A 19,094-nucleotide genomic window follows, 5' to 3' on the forward strand; every position below is an offset into this window, starting at 1 on the left:
TTGAAGTGTGATGGAATATAAGATATGAAACTCTTTATTGCAGCAGTGGCTAGAACCTCAAGGGCATTTCCATGTTTTTACCCCAGCTATTAGTTCACATTCTCTGTCATGTACCAGCCTGGATAACTTTTCAGCTGTTCGTGTACCAATGAGATTACCACTCCTTAAGCAGTCTCACTGCTTTGTATTCAGGTTATCATAATTGTCAAGGTATGGGTTTAGAGTTTTAAAATCCATATTTTGGTTTTGGGTTTGTTGGATTTTTTCTTGGGGGGGGGGGGTGTACCATGGTGGGCATTTTACATGTGGAAGCTTTTCAAAGGTTGAGATTTGCCACTTTTTTCTGAAGCTCTTTGTATGCATTTCAAGATATCTTCATTCTCATCATATACATTTCAAGATCCAGGTGCTTCAGAACATAGCCTGCCCAACTGATACCTTATAAATTACAAAGTGATTCCTGATGGGGTAGCAAACTCATAGCAAATTAATTTAAAAACTAGCACCAAAATCTAGCCCATTCTTCAATAGAATTTTGTTCAAAAGTTTTTTGAGGGCATCTTTCATTATACATTCAAATTTGATGATTTGAGCAATCATTTGTAGTGATTGCTCAAAATTAACACTTCCTTCTGCTATCAGAGAGAAGATACCTACTTAGAGAAAATTTCTTAACATATCCATATAGTCTTGCATTCATGTTCAGTGTCACTGAAGCTAATTCCCAGTGTATGTATTTAGTAATTATGTTTAATATGCAACCATGTGAACAGATTAGTGACTCCTTACCGAAATTAAAATAATAGCAGGGAAGGAAAAAAATAGAAGTATAGATTTATTAGAGAAGTTATCTAAAATACAATATTATTTTCCTTTTTAAATTAGAACATATATTATTTCAATGAAAAGATATTTTGAATCATTTCTATGGTAATAGCAACTTTTAAAGAAAACATTTAATTTAGAACATTTTTAATTAAAAAACCCAACACTATCATTAAGACGTAACTAAGGCTGTTGACAGCACGGGTAAAAATGCAAAATAGTCTCAAAAATATTTACATGTCAGTTTCTTAAAATCTAAGAAGTCTAATTCTAAATATTCATTTTGCTTAACTTTCTCAAAATACCTTTTTCTCTAAATTATAGCTAGATTCTGTATACCTGTGCTTCTTACAGAGCTTCAAGTTATCGTTAGTTACGTGTACTATCACACCAGTAGATGAGGTTTCTTAAAATGGCTTATTCTGCTACCACCATATCCTCTCCCAAGTGGCCAACTTACTGTTATACCAAAGTGTCAGTCGCAGTAATAGTCACCAAAATGCACACAGCCACCCACCCCCTGCCTCCCCCAACCCCACACCTTAAGAACCCTTTCCCATTCAGCCAAGAGCCTTTCACATTTCAATAGCTGGCATTTCAGATGCAGAGCAAAAGAAAGTAAATGGATCTGGGAGACAAGATGTTGCCTGGGCACACACGGCAAAGTTTGATTTGGGCTTAGCAAAAGGGGCTCCTCACAAACACAGCAATTCCTAACACTCTCAGCACTGAGGTTACTGGAAGGAGGCTCTGACTTCTCTGCTCTTCAAGGGCTGACATGGGCGCCAGTTGTCCACCATATGGCACACGGGCTCATTCTCAGCATTGAAGCAAAGGCCACGGAGTTTGCACATCTGTGGGGAAAGGCACAAATATCCTCAAATGCATCCTCTCATTTCAGCAGGACTTTTTGAAACTACACATCTTGGGCCTGAACCAGAGCTCTGACCCAAAGTTTTGACAGTACTAGTAGCCTAGACATGGCATCAGCACCTACAGGTCTGCATTTCACCCACACCATTTCCAGCCTTGACATAGCCCCTCCTGTCCACAAAATATCTTGGCAAGAACTGTGAAAGCACAAAAAAACAAGGACATAGACATGCATTTTCTGAACTCTGCAAGCAAAGAGCTATTTGTCCTTGATCCAGATATGAATTGAAATCCTTTCAGAATCCTCTGCAAGTTATACAGTTTTGGCTAGTTTTTTTAAGTCCACTTGAAATAATAACAATTAAAAATGGCTTTACCCTTGGGTCAAAATAAAGCTGTTGAATGAATTCAAATTATCCTGATTTACAAAGGCCATGAGGGGAAAACTGCTTCACATCAACAGGAGCATACTGTATAACTATGGTACTTGTTCCTAAAGTACAACTGGTGTTTTCATAATCTGATGTAAAAAAAGCACCTTTATGTCTAAATAGGAATCCCCAAAACTCACAAAAATATTGTGCCAAATAATAACCCACCCCAAACATAATCTCACACGGACAGGTAGAAGTGCTGATGAATGTATGTAGGTGGGACACAGGATTTCCTACAAATCAGGTTCTAGACCAGGTTTTTTCACATTCAAGGAAAAATGGCCTCAGCAATGGCCTGTGTCCTCTGGACTTCACCTTCAGGACCAACCAGAACGAAGTTTAGAGCTCAACCTCTGACAGGAACTGCTGTGTCACAACAAGTGATAGCAGGCTTGTTATACCCTACTGTTATATTCAGCTTCTTTTCAGCTTTGGAAAACCTCATCACCTTAAACCTTGAATCAATACTCTTATATATGGTTTCTTGTTTTGATCAGTGTGGGAATGAAAAGGTAAACTGCCACACAGTGTGGAAATATTGATGATAACATGGAGGGATGTGTAAGGGAGAAATAAGTGGTAACTTTTACCACTTGTAGGTGGTTGGAGTAGGTAGAGTAGAAAAAAAACACTATTTTGGTAGGTGTGCTCCTGCCTTATAATTAAATCATATTTGCAAACTTTGGATTATCAACAGTGATAGGAATAGTTTGGAGTAGTGTCAACTTTAATGCTCCCTTGCAGTTTACTAAAGACAAAAATCAAAATCAATCACTGCTATAGTTATTACTTCCAATAGATCATCTTCATCACATATTCTATCTTTTATTATGTTAACTTCTAAAACAGCTCAGTTGCATTTTCTTTCCTATTAGAAACCCCCTAGAATTAGGTGCAGGTTGTTAGCATGTCTACCATCAATAAAAGATCCTTAGGAATTTCAAGGTTAAACTAAAGCCCTTCAGGGTTGTTTTGTATCTATAGGCTCTAGATTCTATTTATATCTCTCAAGCTCACAGATCTGAACCCAAAAATGGAATCTTGCCTGTACTTAATTTCATTAATGGATAGTACGGAAAGCTGTGGGCAGGAGTGATTTAATCTGTGATTTAACTCTTCCTACTAGGAAGACTATCATCCTCAGGCTGGTCAAAAGAGTATTTTCTTAGGCAGCAGACTTCTGGAATTTGCAAATTTTGCCTCTTCCAAACAACGGGAGCTTTGTTAGAATCATCACAAATCTGCGTAGGATTTCCCAGTCTGTTCTGTGACAAATAACTTGCAAAAAGAGCTCAGTGTCCTGGAAATGCTGGAAAATCAACGGATCAACTACAGCTCTACTGTACTCTCGACAACTACTACTCACAGTGTGAGACTGTGGATGCACCACACATGGTCCCCAGGTGCTTTGTAAACCTGGTCTTTTCAGGGCAAGCAGACCCAGAGAGGTAATTGCATGTACAGCAAACCTGCTGATGCTCACAATACATACTGGAATAACTCTGCATGTGCAAATGGTCCTTTCATGCATGCCTCAATTTTCCAGATTTTTACCACATGACAGCTCTAACCATGTATCCGGAAAATGTCTGATAATTTTTTCAACTTCCCCCCATCTTCCCTGGAGTGCCCAAAGAGAAGACAGCCTTACATTCCACAGCAAACTACATCCACAGGCAGAAGCAGAGTCCTGTCAGAAGAGGATTACCACTTCAGATAGATATTTTTGACATGTGATGCTAGCTAATACCCTGCACAGCTCTGCACTAACACTGCCACTTCATAGATCACCTGGTGGGATGAACTGAAGCCATCAGTGCAACTCCAGTACACATCTACTGGCACCATCCATTGGAAACCTACCTGCTCAGGGCTCACAGTGATGGGCTCCTTCAGAACGTGCCAGATCACACATTCAAGCAGTGGTGGAGTTGTCAGTGAGCCAGGGTATGTCCAGTAGTCTCTGCATGCAGGAAGGAGTCCAGTGGGGTCAAAATTTGTAAAGGAGGCTTGTTTTCCCTACAATAAAGTAAGCAGATGGGCTGATGTCAGGGAGAGAACATATACACACACTAGGATTGCAGTAGTGAAGTCTCCTAGGAAAGCTCCATGGTTGTAGAAAGGCAAAAATGGAATTTGGCATCAAGTGTTGCATGCCAACTATAGTACCTTTGGGATTAAATACTCTCAGCAAGAGTATATTGTATATACTCTTATATATCTTGTATATTTCTTACAAGATTTTCAAGATATTGCTTCTCATACCAAATGCTGCATTTATGTTCCTTAGTCTTAGAGATACGATTTAACCTTGCCTGAAAAACAATGAGATTTGAGATGCCTCATACACTGATAGCATGGCAAACACAGAACCTGTGAGACCTGTTGGAGAGTCCATTGCAGTAAGCAGCATTATCCCTTTACCACAAAGGGCGCCTGATGAGAAAGATGTCAGCATAGTTTCATTTTTTACCTTTCCTGTCCACATTTCTCATTGGCCTTTACCCACTATGAAGGTGCCTAATTACTCACTAAGTACTTTTATTTTCTCATTGCTCAGCAGACTAAAATCACACACACTGCACACAATATTTAAGACACATTTTCCCTAAATTATATGTACTGATCAAACCGTTTATCTGAACTCTCTCTAGAAATAACGAAGAGAACATGCCCTCTTGGAAAAAGGAAATTTAACCCACAGATGCACAGAGGGGAAATGCCTTTTCCATCTGTTACCACAGATGAGAAAGAGCACCTGTAGTTTAGATTAGGAAGATGAATCCTATCCTATAGGCTTAAATACAGTTAAAAGACAGAGAAATGTAGTTACAAAGATAGGAAATAATCACTGTTTCTAGTATTCCATGCTCTCTACCTCAACTTCATTCCAATCTGTTTTGCTTTTAGATTTATAGGAGCACCTTTGCTGATGGCAGGAAGTTTGTTTTACTTTCATGCATGCAGAAGGCTGGGAAGAAGTAAAAAACTCTACTTTCCAAAAAGGATAACTTAGCACAGTTGTGATGGGTGTCCATCAACACAGACAGCAAGTATTACCTTGGTTTGAATGGAGCTCAGAGCATCCACAACCTTCTGCATCTCAGGCTTGGCATTTCCCACCTGTAACACAAACCATAAAAAAATAAAAATCACCATGCATTCTCATGACACCTTTAGTTTTCTGTTACAGTTCTCAAGGAAACTTTTTTTTTTTTCAGCTGCATTTCATTACATAATAGGAGTATTACAGTGTAAGTGACTTAAACAGGCTCTGTAAAATCATGCCAGTTGACAGTGAGCACAAATGGGTCAGCCAAGGACATTGGACACAATGAAGCTATTTTCATTTACAGTGTGTGGATTTATTTTTGGACCTAAGCTGTTCTTCTTTTATGGAAGTCACCCTCCCAATAAAATAGTCACCCTCAGTGAGGCCAGGATGGAATACTACGTACTGCTGGAGCAGACATCTCTTCAAGCTAGCTGCCAAGACAATTCAACTAATGCAAAACACAAAACCCTCTGGCAATTAACAATGACAAGAAAAGGAAAACAGGTGTTATTTAGGCTGGTCACAGTGCAGATGCACACACACAACTTGGTCAGTTATGCACATCACCTTTCACTGGTAAGGTAGCATCACTGTCCTGACGAAGGCAAGAATGCTGCTACAGGGCTGCCACAGTGATGGATGGCAGTCACACTCCATGGCCAGTGTACAATTTTTATAGACAAAGGAAGGTAAGAATTTGGAGCACCACCTAGTTTGGTATGGATTTGGGTGGTACAGCACAATGCTGCCTTATTCTCTATTTTCTGCTCTTAGGCTCTCCCCACAACACAATGAATTTGCTGGACAAATAATAAAAAAGTAAAAGTTTAACAAACCTTCATGAAGATGCCCACCACCGCTAAACCATCAGGATGCTTCACAGCTTCAGCAAATTTACCATACTTTACATTCCAGTGAACAATATGGAGCTGGGGGCAAGAAAACAAAGAAGCACTGTGAAGATGATATTCCATCCAGAATACTTCACAAATAAAGATGCAGGGAAGTAATTTATTAAGAGCAAGATGGTGTTTTACTGCTGAGGTTTGAAAGCTTTTGTGTACAGTTAAGAATTTGTTGAATTATTTATCTACTTTAAAGATTGATCTATTCAAAAAGATTTCTGTAATGTTTTTTATTTTGCTCCTCACTCCTAGTCTCTGGTGAGTTTTAAAGGCAAACTGTGGCTGTATCATTCTGCTTTTCATGTGGTGAAACTCCTGTTATCTTCAGCATAAATTTTTCTCACATACAGCCCACGGGATTTTGATGTAGTATTTTAATGCTATATATCCTGGAGTTCCGAGCACAGTGACATACATTGCCAGTGTCAGAAGAAGCAGAGAAGACACATTAACTACAGATTTGACTCACAATTTGGAAGGTTTTTTTTAATAAAAGCCAGTCCTGCCCTTTACTGGAAAGGCTTGGAAAAGAATATGAAATTAATATCCAGATCATGTTATCCAGGATGTTACTTTCTTTTTAATTTCCAAGTTATTTCTAATTTAAGTTCATCAGGCTGTTTTTCCACATCTGCAAGTCAAGTTGAACAAGTAACTATGGTACTGTGAAAGACAGAAGGTAATTGAAGTATCTCAGATAAGACAAAAGCTACTTCCCTCAGGAAAAAACAGCAGAGCCAATGAATTTGTGGAGCAGTTTCTTTTATCTGTAAATGCAAATCACAGGTATATTCCACAAATATATATTTATGAATATATTTTAGAAGTCAGTCACAGAAACCAGACGTAGATTTCTAAACAGGGGATGAGGAAAGGTGAGATGCAAGGCACTAAAGTCACTCAGTTTCTGTATCAGACTGTAATATGGAGTCTTAAGTGGTCTGAGGGACACCTGGAGTCTCAAGGGATCACAAAGAGTGCCAGACAGTAAGATTGCACTTTACTGTCTGCCTTCTTCATAGCTCTCCTTGATTCTTTGCCACCAAAATATGAAAATATCTGCACCAAAATTATTCTACTGCTCTTATAAAGACCTCTGGTATTAAAAATTGAAGCTAGAAAAAGGGGATGTGCATGTATAGATGTGCTACAATTCTCTTTTTTTCATAATTTCTGAGAGTCATAGAGAAAGCAGGGAAAAATACAGGTATTATTAATGTGGGGTTTTCTGTTTCTCTTTGACATGAAGTAGCTGCGAAAAATTACAAGCCTAATGTCCTGCTCTTGCAAGGACTATGTTCTAAGGTGGCATCATACCAAAATTGTCTATGGTGACCTTCTCCTGTGAGGATCTGTAGTGAAAGTGCTACTGTGGTGGAATACTTAAAAAAAAACAAACCTCATTATACAAAGAAGACTGGAGAAGGTAAAGCCTACCTCTGCATCATACTTCACACCATCCACAGTGTGCTCAGATCCCTGGCCATCACAGGATCCCCAGTGAATGTGAAACTGCACCAGCCTGTAGACTCCATCCAGCGCTCCTCCTTGCACCACTGCAAAATAAAAGCAAATTACATAATTTTTGTTATCAAGTCTCCCTTCAAACTGAAACAACTATCTCAAGTCTTTTATGTGATTTACAGTTCATTGCATGCTGCCATGCTACTCCAGATCATCCTCAATGGTACATTACTGCAATACACCAAAATTGATAATAAATGCATAAAAACATAAGTGACTTTACAGTGAGCATCTCATCAGCAATTTAACAGGCATGCTAGTATTACAAGTGATGAGGGAAGATGTAACTTTTCTGTCACCAATAGATTAAAAAAGCTCTTTGTAAGAGGCCCATATAGAATCATCCTAAGGAAGTACATTTGAAGACTGAATCATCTTCCATGTACAAATGTAGTCTGTTCTTTTATTTTAGATACTTCATCCATTTAGGCCTTAATCCTGCAAATCCTGTGGCAGATTGGATTGAGTAAAATGATTTTGGTTCCAATTTAAACCTGAAAACCTGTTAGCCATGGGTTAGCCTTCTTGCAGCAAGGTAAAGCACTAGGCACAGGACAAGACAGTGCAGAGATGTGAATTCAAATCTCTTGTCCTTCCCATTGTGGTAAAAATGGCAATGCTTACACAGATGGACTTTTTGGAAATGAGTTGTTTATTTATGCTCTCCATTATCTGGCATTACTTGTGCTATGGGGCTGCTCTGAGTGAAGCTCCCAGACACACTTTTAATTATACAAGAGCAAGCTCCCTTATTCTGCTTGTTAGTTTTACCCTTCTACTCCAGCTGTGACCAATCACCATTGTGATTTGCAGGATCAAGCCCTACCATTGCAAAATGCTGAGGGCACAGACAATGTCTCCTCCAGTGCAGCATAAAGCACAGAATAATAATAAATAGTTCTATTAAATAGAGGTATTTATCTAAGTTATCAGAGAAAGGTTTCACACCAGTTTGTGGTTTGGTTGAGGATTTTTTCATTTTCCCCCCCAAGCATCTCAAATCCAAATTCAAAATTAAATCTTTAAGTTGTTGTTATTTAAAAATTTAAAAACAAAAAGTAATTTGAAGTGTTAGATATTTTAAGAAACCAATTTCTCTCTATAAATACCTATATACAATAAAGTGACAGAAGAGTGCTGACATCAGATAGTACATGTAAGTGTGCTCTGTGTATGTGCCAAAAAATGATTCTGTGGAGTAAAGGTGCTTTCCTCTCAGTCTGCAATTAGTCTAGACATTAGCACAATACGTGCATGTGTGAAAACATGTATCAAATGCTGACTGGGAAAGGTGGCTGCAGGTTTGAAAAAGTCCCATTATATACAAGCATGGACAACACTAGCCATAGATATAAGCAATAAGGTGAGAAAGATTTCACAAAAAATTTGCAATACATGAAATTGAAGTAGGATTTCTTAAAAATATGTTAGTTTCCACCAGTGTTCCCTATGCATGCAAAATTTGGGTTCAGTGGACAAATCTAGAATTTGCCAAGGGCTCCTTTGGTAAATATATGTAGAAATCCCCCAACATGTATCTTTATCTGAAAAACATGAATAGATGTTCCACTGCAACCTATGTAATTTCCAATACTGTAGTCAACAGACCAGGTCTTGCCCTATCTATTTCCAAGCTATGTGATCCTAACAAGAATGTCTACTTTAAGTAATCAAATAGGAACTTATCTTATTCTACTTTTACATTTCTGCGTGTGCTAGTTTCCAAGAAGCGTAAGTGTTTCAAGCACAGGGCTACAAATCTGAGTACTTGTTTCAGAACAGCAGCTGTAGAAAGGCATTAGTTCCTTTTGGAAATGAAGTAACTGGTTACTGTGTCTTTACAGATACAAAATCATTTCATGTATACAATGTCATGTTTCATTTTAAAATGATGCCATGGAGTTACAATGTTTCAGTTCCTTTGGCTCACAGTCTCGCCGGTTGCTGCAGGTACAAATGGACTGAGGTTCCGTCACTCCTTGACCTCAGAAAGCACTAGCACAGCACAGGTTAATCTGCCATTATTAATCAATGGAAAGCATGCTGAAAAGCAGAACCATGCAATGTTCTTGAGTTCATTTGCAGTGTTATTTCTCCACACAAAGTTTGCTATAGTCTCAAAACCCCAAAAGATGCAGAAAAATCTCTTTGCAGTTTTTGCTTACTTTTCTCATTCTGTGGTTCTCAAATCCAGCACTAGCTTATTTTGACTCACAGCAGAGCATTCAAAGAAAGTAATAATTAGATTAGTGTGAATGAATACAAATCCAGCAGGCTTAATTACAGAATGACCCTCTTGTTCTAGCCTATGTTAAACAGTTATTTTATTTTTAACACTTCTCAGTCTTTCCAAGAAAGTAAAACTAAACTTAAAAGGCAAAGTAGGAATTATAGAACTGCTTTTTTCTTCAGAGCAAGCTTTTCAAACCATAGATAAATGCTACCAGCTTTTGCAATATAAAAGTCCACAGAGAATCAGAACATTGATACCAGCAACTTCCCTGTCTTTGTTCCATCTGACAGGAATATCAGTTTGAGGCCATGTTGAAAAAAGTCCAACCTTTCCATCCCTTTTTTAAAAAGAATGGGGAAGTTCTGATCTGCATTGGAGCATTTCATCATTCACTCCCTCACTTTTGAAATCACTATTAGTGAAAACCATCCTGAAAATACCTATGTAGCTGAGATCCTTTCTGTTTTATAGCACAGCTTCAGATGCAACACTGTCTGAAGACAGCACAAGAGAAGCTGAAAAAACATTATTTGCTCACAGATTCCATTTACTCAAGACAGTTATCATAACCAAGAGGTGTTATAGCCCAAGAGGTGACAGTTTGACAGTGCCCATTCTTCTTTTCCACTATTAGACACTTATTAGATAGATTTGGAGCTATTTTCCTTAGATTAAGAAAAAGTAATTTTTTTCCATGACCATTCTTCTACCCTTTACTGGAAAAGTTATACTAGCAACATCCAGTAATTATATTTCACTGTTAAATGTTCTTGTAACTTGGTCTAAATTAGGTGAACACAAGTATTAAAAACATTAATTCAGGAATTCAAATAAGCACCCAAACTCTTCCATTTATGTGACTCATACCAACTGTGGGATACAGAAGGTGAAGTTTGTTTGACTCAATTATACTTTCTTGGGATATTTGAAAACACAGAGAAATCAAAGGGTGTTTTGTTGCATCTGGTACAGCTGTTTAACCGAGGCTACCCACCTTCACTGTTCTATTTAAAGGAATGTTGGTGAACAGTTATCCTTCCAATGTAAAACAGAACAGCCTTGTAAAAAATACTGTGGACCACTTCATACCTTTTTTCAGGCTGTGACAGCATCCACATCTAAGTTTCTGTAGGAGTACTGTGGGAATTCCTGTTATTTAATTAACTCCTATGGATTGTTCTCTTTATACAGAGCAGAAGACTAATACACTCATAAAGCCAATAAACATGTCCAAGGATTAATCAAAATGGAGGAACTACAAGACTGTTTAATAAGTTAGGCTGAATTCCTTTATGTCATACAAATTAATGTGACAAGAAAAAATACTACTGTAAAGTTTGTCAATCTGAGAAAAATGCAGAATGAGAAAATGTTCTACAAATGAGAATCACTGAATACAAAGCTCTTTCCAGTAGCTGAAATAATGGGCCCACTAGAGTATAGTAGATGTCCAAAAGCTCCAGACTTGGAGAATTAATTCTAATTGAGATTCTACCAAACAAAAACCCAGCAGCAGGGAATTTCAAGCATCTACCTTGAGCCCTCTTACACACACACTGCTTCAGCACAAAGAAAACCATGATTTTGTATCAGCCTACAGTAGGTGTGATGTCTAAATCATATTCTAGGCATATATTTATGTTAACATATGCATAGTACATACATTAGTGCTAACATTAGGTGAGCTTTTGTGCGTACACAGACATCTGTGCAATGGAAAACAGGACAAAGAGACAAAGCAGATGAAGCATTACTTGAGGCAAGAAAAAAAACCTACTTGAGCACCATGTACTATTAATGACATGAAAAAGGCTCTTATGAGGATGCTCAGGAATTAGCCTTGTGTTCTTATGCAAGGATGGGCTTCCCATCTGACAGACTAGAGTTCAGTTAGGGTGAGCTGCCACTTCTGTGAAACGTGGAGTACAGAGAGTCACATTTTGTGAGATGTTTCCTTCTTTACGTTATCTCTTTCAGACATTCCTCCTAGGACATTGTATCAAGACAGCACTGAAGCATCTGACTATAGGGCTCATATTTGCAGAAAACATCTGTAATGGGTTTCCCTATGAGAAAAAAAATTGGTATATCATAAGGCAAAAATCCAAAAAAACCTACTTCTGACATTGCTAGAAACTTAGCCTGATAAGGATAAGGATGTTCCACAGAGATAGACCAGAATGAAACAGCTGCCAAAACACAGCAAGTCCTGAAGACGTGTGTGTCTGCAGCAGGTCAGTGGTTCCAATTCACCTCAGTTGAACTATTTCACCCAGACTGAGCAGCAGCCAGGAAGACGCTGAGCTGCTTCAGGATACAAAGTAATTTAGGTTCTTAACATTCCTCCAACTCCCTGGGACCAGCAGAGCTTATTTCTCATGTAGTCTCTTAAACAAAAATTCTCTGAGAATCATAAGATGTTGTACTGAGTCTCTGACCAGCCTTCTGCCCTCACATTTCACACTATATTGGCTTACAACAACTTTGAGAAACAAGCTGGAAGAATTAAAATTCTCTTGAAAGTATCAACTGATTTAATTTCTAATAGTAATACTTGAATACTAATGCAGTGGCTGCTCATTGTACTGAAAATTGTGTACTGGACAGTGTTCATACTACACTCAGATCTAATGAAGGACTAGCAAACTCAAGGTGCGAGCACTGCCTCTAAGTATGCAGCAGTCCCTCATGCCTGTAAGTAAATAAACAAATTATCAGCTGAGAAGAGTGGTAATCATGACATCTGGCACACAGCTTCATTACAGCTTAAAAATAAACTTTTCCAAGTGGCCCCAGCTGATAACAGCTGACTAGTTTCTCCTGGTTTTGTATTAAAAGCCCCTCTAGAGGAGGGATTAGCAAAAGGAAAGGAAGGAAGTTCCCATGATTGTTAAATTCACAATCCAAGGCAGATTTCTGCTCAGAAATTGCATGTTAATATTAAAAAAAACAAAAAGAAACCCCAACCCCCCCCCCCCCCCGAACAAACCAACCCCACCCCAGTGTAAACGAAGAAGGACACTTCTCTGTAAAGAAACGAAGACCTGAAACATGCAGGACTAATCTCATGCCCTCTCATCTTCCTTTCCAGTTCCTGGAAATACTGGAACTATTCAAGTTACTTGTTTATACAGACTTTGCAGCTTCTGCTGATCCCAATTCACAGGAAAAATGACTTAAAGATCACACACCCTTGAAACCTCTGACTTTTTAGCCAAGCCATGCACAACATTACTTGTGACATAAGCAGGTGTCTGAATACAGTCCCCTAAATCTATAATCAGTCAGTTCTCTGATTCCAAAGGATCAACACACTCATTGCTTAAGCAATGTGGACCTTCAATGCATGACCCTATACTGATGACATGCAATATTATTCTGGCATGGTTAATATTGTATCTTTAGATCTGGGAAGCCTAAAAATAGACCAGTAGCAGTGACTTTGATTTAGAGTTGTGCCTTAAAGACAGCAGACCTACATGCTCCTTCTTTCATTTACCAGCTGAAGTGGAAGTGTAGAAGAGCAACAATGGCACTATTTTCAAAGAAACTCACTGCCAACTGAGCAGTGCTAATATACAGGCTCTTCAATAACTACTGTGACAAAATAGATTAGTTTATTTACAGTGAGTCATAATTCAAGACAGCTGAAGTGTATGCATTAATTTTTACAATTATAGAAAGAATCAGATAATATATTGGATTACAACTACTGAAGGACTCTCAAAGGGAGCTAGCATCAAGGTGAATACAGTATTTTCATTTTCAAGGTCTTCTCATAATTTTTAAGTTCTACTATGACTTAATATTTGCAAAAATGTCAGATTTACTTGGGACACTGACTTGAACTTCAATACTCTAGCTCAGCAACAAGAAGGAAAAAATTAAGTGACTTAGCCACAAGCATAAATTACCAGCATATTTTTTCAAGTCTGTAGAGTTTGACACCATAGTTTCAATTCACTTCTGTCAGGTTCTACAGTTAAAATATGCTATTTTAACATACTTGTTATAGAATAAATTCATGGCTAATTGACTTCTTTTATAAGCTCATCAAACACTTGGTCAGAAAATGCAGAATACAGAGTCTACTCTTGTGAACATGTCTTACTTGAATTTCAGAACTTAGATAAGTTCTCAAAGACTCTCTGGAAAAACTCACATAGAGAACACACTTTATGTGTGTTACAAAATCTTTCAGGCTCTTGAGGGTTTTTTGAGCAGAGTCACGTCCTGTGGTTTTATGGCTCTGAGAGGTCACTATTTACTTCTGTCTTTTAAAGTGAGGGAAGTGATACACAAGTCCTTACAGAAGACTGGAATATGCAACATTTAATATGATAAAAGAAGTACCCTTAATGAGACTCCTTTGCTGTAAAGTTCTTGTATTATAGTTACATATCCTATTTTAAGAGTTATCATCATCAGCTGCTTCACTCATACATGTAGGGTCTGGTGCCATTAGTTCCATTACGAGAGTAGATAAACCTGAATTCAAAGTTTTATTCCTAGTGACACTTTTATCATAATGACTTCTGGCTGTCAAAATGAAGAAGAAATTTTTGAAATTAAAGAATTTTGAAGATGAATACCTACAAATACTTTATGTTCCATTACTATTAAAAGACAGTGGACATGAAAATTAAGAAAGCAACTGCAAGAACTGACTAAGTAACAACTGAATGGGGAAGTTCAGAGTTCAGTTTCTACATACAAACCCAAGAAAGCATTCCAAAAGGCTCCAAGCATACAAAATAGAAAATACCTCTTTTCTTTATGCTATTACTACCTGCTTAAATTGCAACTGTATATTTTTAATTGTATTATTTATTACATTATCATTAAATATTATTTATTATCTTTTAAATTGCATTTTTGTCTATTCAGAAGAGCAGGAGTGATCAAACAGACACTAAGACCTAGAACTGCTGTTCAGCTGGCTCCAGTGTTGTTAGTTATGAGACTGACGGTTCTTAATGGAATGGATCTGCTTTGCGTGCAGTTACTCATCTTGAAGATTATTCACAAACAATGATCTTATTACTTCATTTTGCGCCTACTACTACAGATAATTCATTACCACATAGGGGACAGCTCATAGAAACAAGCAATACAGCCTGTGGGAAGTATTTACAGGATATTATTCCATTGTCTTCTGTAAAACATACCAGCACATCACATAACCTCACATAGCTTCTCCCTGTGATTGTTGTGTGATGTCTAAGGAAGAACTGGGTATGCACATTTGAGTCTCAAATTCAGAATCAAGCAGATACGAGTCAAAGACAGCTCTATTTTGTGTAAGGAAAGTAGGTTACCTAGTTAACCGCATACAAATGAAGCCATTAAGTGTGCTGCCAGGTAGATTCTATGCACTGTAAATTTCAATAGGAAGTCTAGTAGTGAATGATCCACCCTACCCAGCTTCACAGAAATCTGTTTAGTGGTTTTTGTTTCTAAAGAATAATAATTTTTTGCTTCACTAATAGAGATACTGAGAATATTTCTACTTGCATCTCCTATCCTCCCACTCTGAAAGCCGTGTCACTGCATATTTGTCAAAGGATCCCTGTCACAGATGTTCTGGTTCTGCACTGACTTCTCATAAAGAGCATTCTTCCTGCAGACGTTCTCTAAATTATTTTATGTTCCTGCCATTTTTTCCTCACAACCAGATTTTCACAGTTCTCTCCAGACTTAGGTACACACCAAATGAACAAAATAGCTTTTTTACTCTATGGAGACCTGAACCTGATTCCTTTGGGCTCAGTGAGAGCAGGATGGCAGCAAGAGTGGACTTGCATGTATCTGGTAAGAAAATCTTTTTTTTTTTTTTGCATTGGGTCATTTATCTTATTCTCCATGACACTGTTAGATTGAACACAATGCAGCTCCTTAAGCTTCCCAGTGTTTCAAAAAAATAAACAGAGGTCAGAATACTTTTTTCCTCTCGTTTTTAAAATATCAATATTGACACTTTTTGTAAATTATATATGGATCTATGTGTATCTATACAACTGTTAACACTTATATCTGACCACCTAATTTTGTCCAGCATAAAAACTATAGTTAAAATACAAAGTCAAATTCTTAGAGCACTGCTGAATTTCTGTTATACCACTGTATTACATTAGTTACAAAAATCTCGTATTTTTAGTAGGCACAGATCATTTGGTTTCGGCACCATTCCCTAAATGACATGCCCAACAAAACACTTAGGAAAAATAGGACACTTGCTCAAGCAAGTTAAATCAGGCAGTGTATAGAGAAGGCAGTGACTTACAACAGGATTGTTTTTGTTGTCCAAATTAAAAAATAAAGGCACATTCATTGTGGCAGGGTGATGACTTCTGCAAATGCAGCCATATGAAAAACTACAATCAAAGACAACATACAGAACCCTTGTTGCAAGGACAGCTTGGATTCAGTCTGCCCATCAGAAAGGCTGCTCCTTTCAGTAAGGATTACTAAGGTTTTGCAGGATTCCGTGCTTAATTTCACCACAGAGCACAATGAGCAGCAAGGGACTGTGGACCTGACTGCCTGCTAACAAACTTTGTAGGAATGCGTCAGACACTATCCAGGAAGCCCAGCAACAAGAAACACCAGGGATAATGTTTTTTTGACTTACAAAAGAACAGAGGTATTTTCTAATAATTCCTCTGATTCTGTACTAACCTGGGAGCATATTGGCTTCAGAAACATGAAATAATATTTTGATAACCAAAGAAACTATTTCCACTTCAAGTTGTTAACTGCAATCCTTTGCTATTCTAAGGCCATTTTCTTCCTACAATATATTTTGCCTCTTCTTTTAACCCTTTGATCAGTGGCTTATGATAATCTATGCCTAAAATTATTCCTGTCAAATACTTTTAATTTTTTTTCCACAGCAAAGTCCTTATCCCAATCCTTCTGATTTATACCAAAAAAACCCAATTCGCCTCACTGAAGTTTAGCTACCTAGACAGCCTTAGTTTTCTTCTAACGGGATCTCAGTTTCCTGGTTGCTGAATCCTCACCTTACAGAAGCCAGAATATTTTGGTATATTTTCATCCTTAAAAAAACTTTTTAGATTTAGTATACATTTTAGTAAGTTTTAGTAGCAATTTCTGCTATTTCCCTCCTGCACACGAAGGTGAGGTCTCACCTGACTTGTCAGAAGAATCATCAAACTCCACGTTGAAGGAGTGCCCGTTGTTGACGATGTTTCTGGCCGTGCTGGGATCATAGCTGAAGCTAAGAGGCTTCAGAGAGGAGTCGTACTTGGCGGACTTGCGGCAGATGTCAATGGGGGACTGGCGCTCTCCATTGGCGATGGGAAAGTGCTCATGCCAGTGAGCGGGTCCTGTAAGACAGCGAAACGCAACTCAGTGGGAAAAGACACAAAGTTAGGGGGATAAAAGCGATAACCCTCCTTCTGGAAATCGGGATGTTCGGACTATTTCGAACACCAGCATCAGCCTTTAACCGCGTGCCACTTGTGTGGGCTGGCGGCAGCGGGGGCGAGCGGAGGTCCCACCTGGGCACCGAGGCACCCGGCAGCCGCACAGCCTCGGCGGCTGAGGCGGGGGCTGTACCGGGGAGTCCTCGGGGACACCCCGTCCTGTGGAGTAGCGCCGCGTTCCCTTCCCGAAGTAAAGGAATGTGAGCGGGGAAGCAGGAGATGCTCCGGCACAGCGTGCGGAGCGCCGGACGCGCTGCCCGGGCGCAGGTGCATTTCAAGGTTACGGGAAAAAGGCGCCACGAGCTCACTGCCGCTCCAGGCAAGGGCTCCGCGGGGCAGCAGCGGGCACGTCCCGGGCGCGGCTGCCGGGGACCTGCCGGCAGGTGTCCTGCACCGCCGGGCACTCACCGTCGTGGCTGCCGTATCCCCAGTGGTGGGACATGGTGCGCGGCCCTGCTCTGCCCGTGGAGGCTGTCACAGCACCGTGGCCAAAGAGCTCTCTCAGGGGCTTTTATAGGCTCCCGCCAACTCCATGCCCTTCTCTGCGGCCAGAGGAGGGGTGGGGAGTGCGGGCGAGGGCGGAGGGAGACTCCGCTGGGGGCGGAGAGAGCGGTCCCTTATAATCCGCCATCGGCCGTGGAGCTGCGGCGGGCCCGGCGAAGAGCGCCCCCGGCAGGCGGGCGGTGCCAGGCGGGCGGTGCCAGGCGGGTCGGCGCGGCCGCAGGCAGGGCGGGGGTGCCGGGGCTGCCGAGGCCGCTGGTCCCCTCGTCCCCTCCGCGTCCCCTCCACCCTCCCGCCCTCCTTCCGCGCATCGTGCACCTGCGGGCGCTGCGGGGCGCCGTGACCTTGGGAGGTGCCGGCGGCTGGGCCGAGCAGCGCGCCGGGAGCCGGTGCGGGGCGGGCGGCGGGCGCAGAGTGCGGTGTGAGAGAGGGAGCGGGTGTGCGTCCGTGTGTCCCTCGGTCTGTGTGTGTGTCTGTGTGTACGTGCGGGTGCGCGGCGCGGCAGGGCGGTCGGGTGCTGCTCCCTGCTGGGAGCGGGGGGAAAAGAGGGAAGAGGGCAGCCCGGCAGGGCAGTTCGGCAGTGCCGGAGGGTCCTGCAGCCAGGGTTTGTCATAGGTGCCAGGTTTTGGAGGCGCAGATCGGCGGAGTTACGGAGAGGAGCTGTGGTGGGGCTTCAGGAGATCGGGGATGTCACTGCTTATTGCTCCGTAGTGCGTTATTCCTGATCGCCTCCGGAGAAGCTGTCGGTCGAGCTACGCTTACGTGTAATTCTTATCATTGAGGCATTACACACTTAACTGTGAGAGTGGCTCAGCTACCGCTCTCGAGGCTGGATTAGCGAGAACAAAACTGTGCAATACATATTTTAGATGTTTTCCTATTGCGCAACGCTCCGGTGTTCTGTGGGAGGACGGGAGGGATCGGACCTTGGCAGCCCTTCCAGCGGCGGCTCCGTTCCGCGCTGTGCCGGCTCCCCTCGGCCCGGCGCTGCGGTGGGGCGGGCTGGCCCCGAGGGGCAGCGCCTGCCCGAGCGCGCTTGCAGATGGTCCTGTTCGAAGGCTTTTCTGTGTCTGTCTTCTTCTGCTCGGAGCAGTTTTCGGTATCGAAATGACATTGTAACTTAACCCCATTTTCTTATTAAGATGGTTTGTTCAAATCTGGTTTTAATATTGGTCTGTTGTGGTTTAACCACGGGGGTCTAGGTTCTGTTTTCAGTGAGGTCATTGTAAATCTAGAATAACAACACCAGAATGACTTCATCATTTACATTCAGCATTGTAAAATCTGTGTCTTTTG

At 40.5% G+C, this 19,094-nt stretch overlaps 1 protein-coding gene across 2 annotated transcripts; it reads right to left on the reverse strand.

The window, feature by feature from the left end:
* Positions 1–822: 822 nt before the first annotated feature.
* On the reverse strand, positions 823–17,868 carry LOC136566494 (carbonic anhydrase 2). Of its 2 annotated transcripts, XM_066565660.1 has the most exons (7): positions 17,706–17,868; positions 17,001–17,198; positions 7,530–7,648; positions 6,024–6,116; positions 5,193–5,255; positions 3,996–4,151; positions 823–1,679 (listed from the first exon to the last, which is right to left on the reverse strand). In XM_066565660.1, the coding sequence occupies exons 1-7, from the start codon at positions 17,737–17,739 to the stop codon at positions 1,560–1,562; spliced, it is 783 nt and encodes a 260-aa protein (XP_066421757.1). In that variant the 5' UTR covers positions 17,740–17,868; the 3' UTR covers positions 823–1,559. The 2 variants fall into 2 exon arrangements, with proteins under 2 accessions (XP_066421757.1, XP_066421765.1); XM_066565668.1 differs by lacking the exons at positions 17,001–17,198; positions 17,706–17,868 and adding an exon at positions 9,782–9,913.
* Between the last annotated feature and the right edge of the window lie 1,226 nt (positions 17,869–19,094).

Source organism: Molothrus aeneus, chromosome 1 (genome assembly GCF_037042795.1).
Source record: "Molothrus aeneus isolate 106 chromosome 1, BPBGC_Maene_1.0, whole genome shotgun sequence".
Classification (NCBI taxonomy): Eukaryota; Metazoa; Chordata; class Aves; order Passeriformes; family Icteridae; genus Molothrus; species Molothrus aeneus.

Coding starts and splice junctions, on each gene's coding strand:
- LOC136566494 (XM_066565660.1), bottom strand. CDS start 17,739: ATGTCCCACCACTGGGGATACGGCAGCCACGACG. Junction 17,199..17,705: donor GGGATACGGCAGCCACGACG/GTGAGTGCCCGG, acceptor GCTGTCTTACAG/GACCCGCTCACTGGCATGAG. Junction 4,152..5,192: donor TGAGCTCCATTCAAACCAAG/GTAATACTTGCT, acceptor ACTTTATTGTAG/GGAAAACAAGCCTCCTTTAC.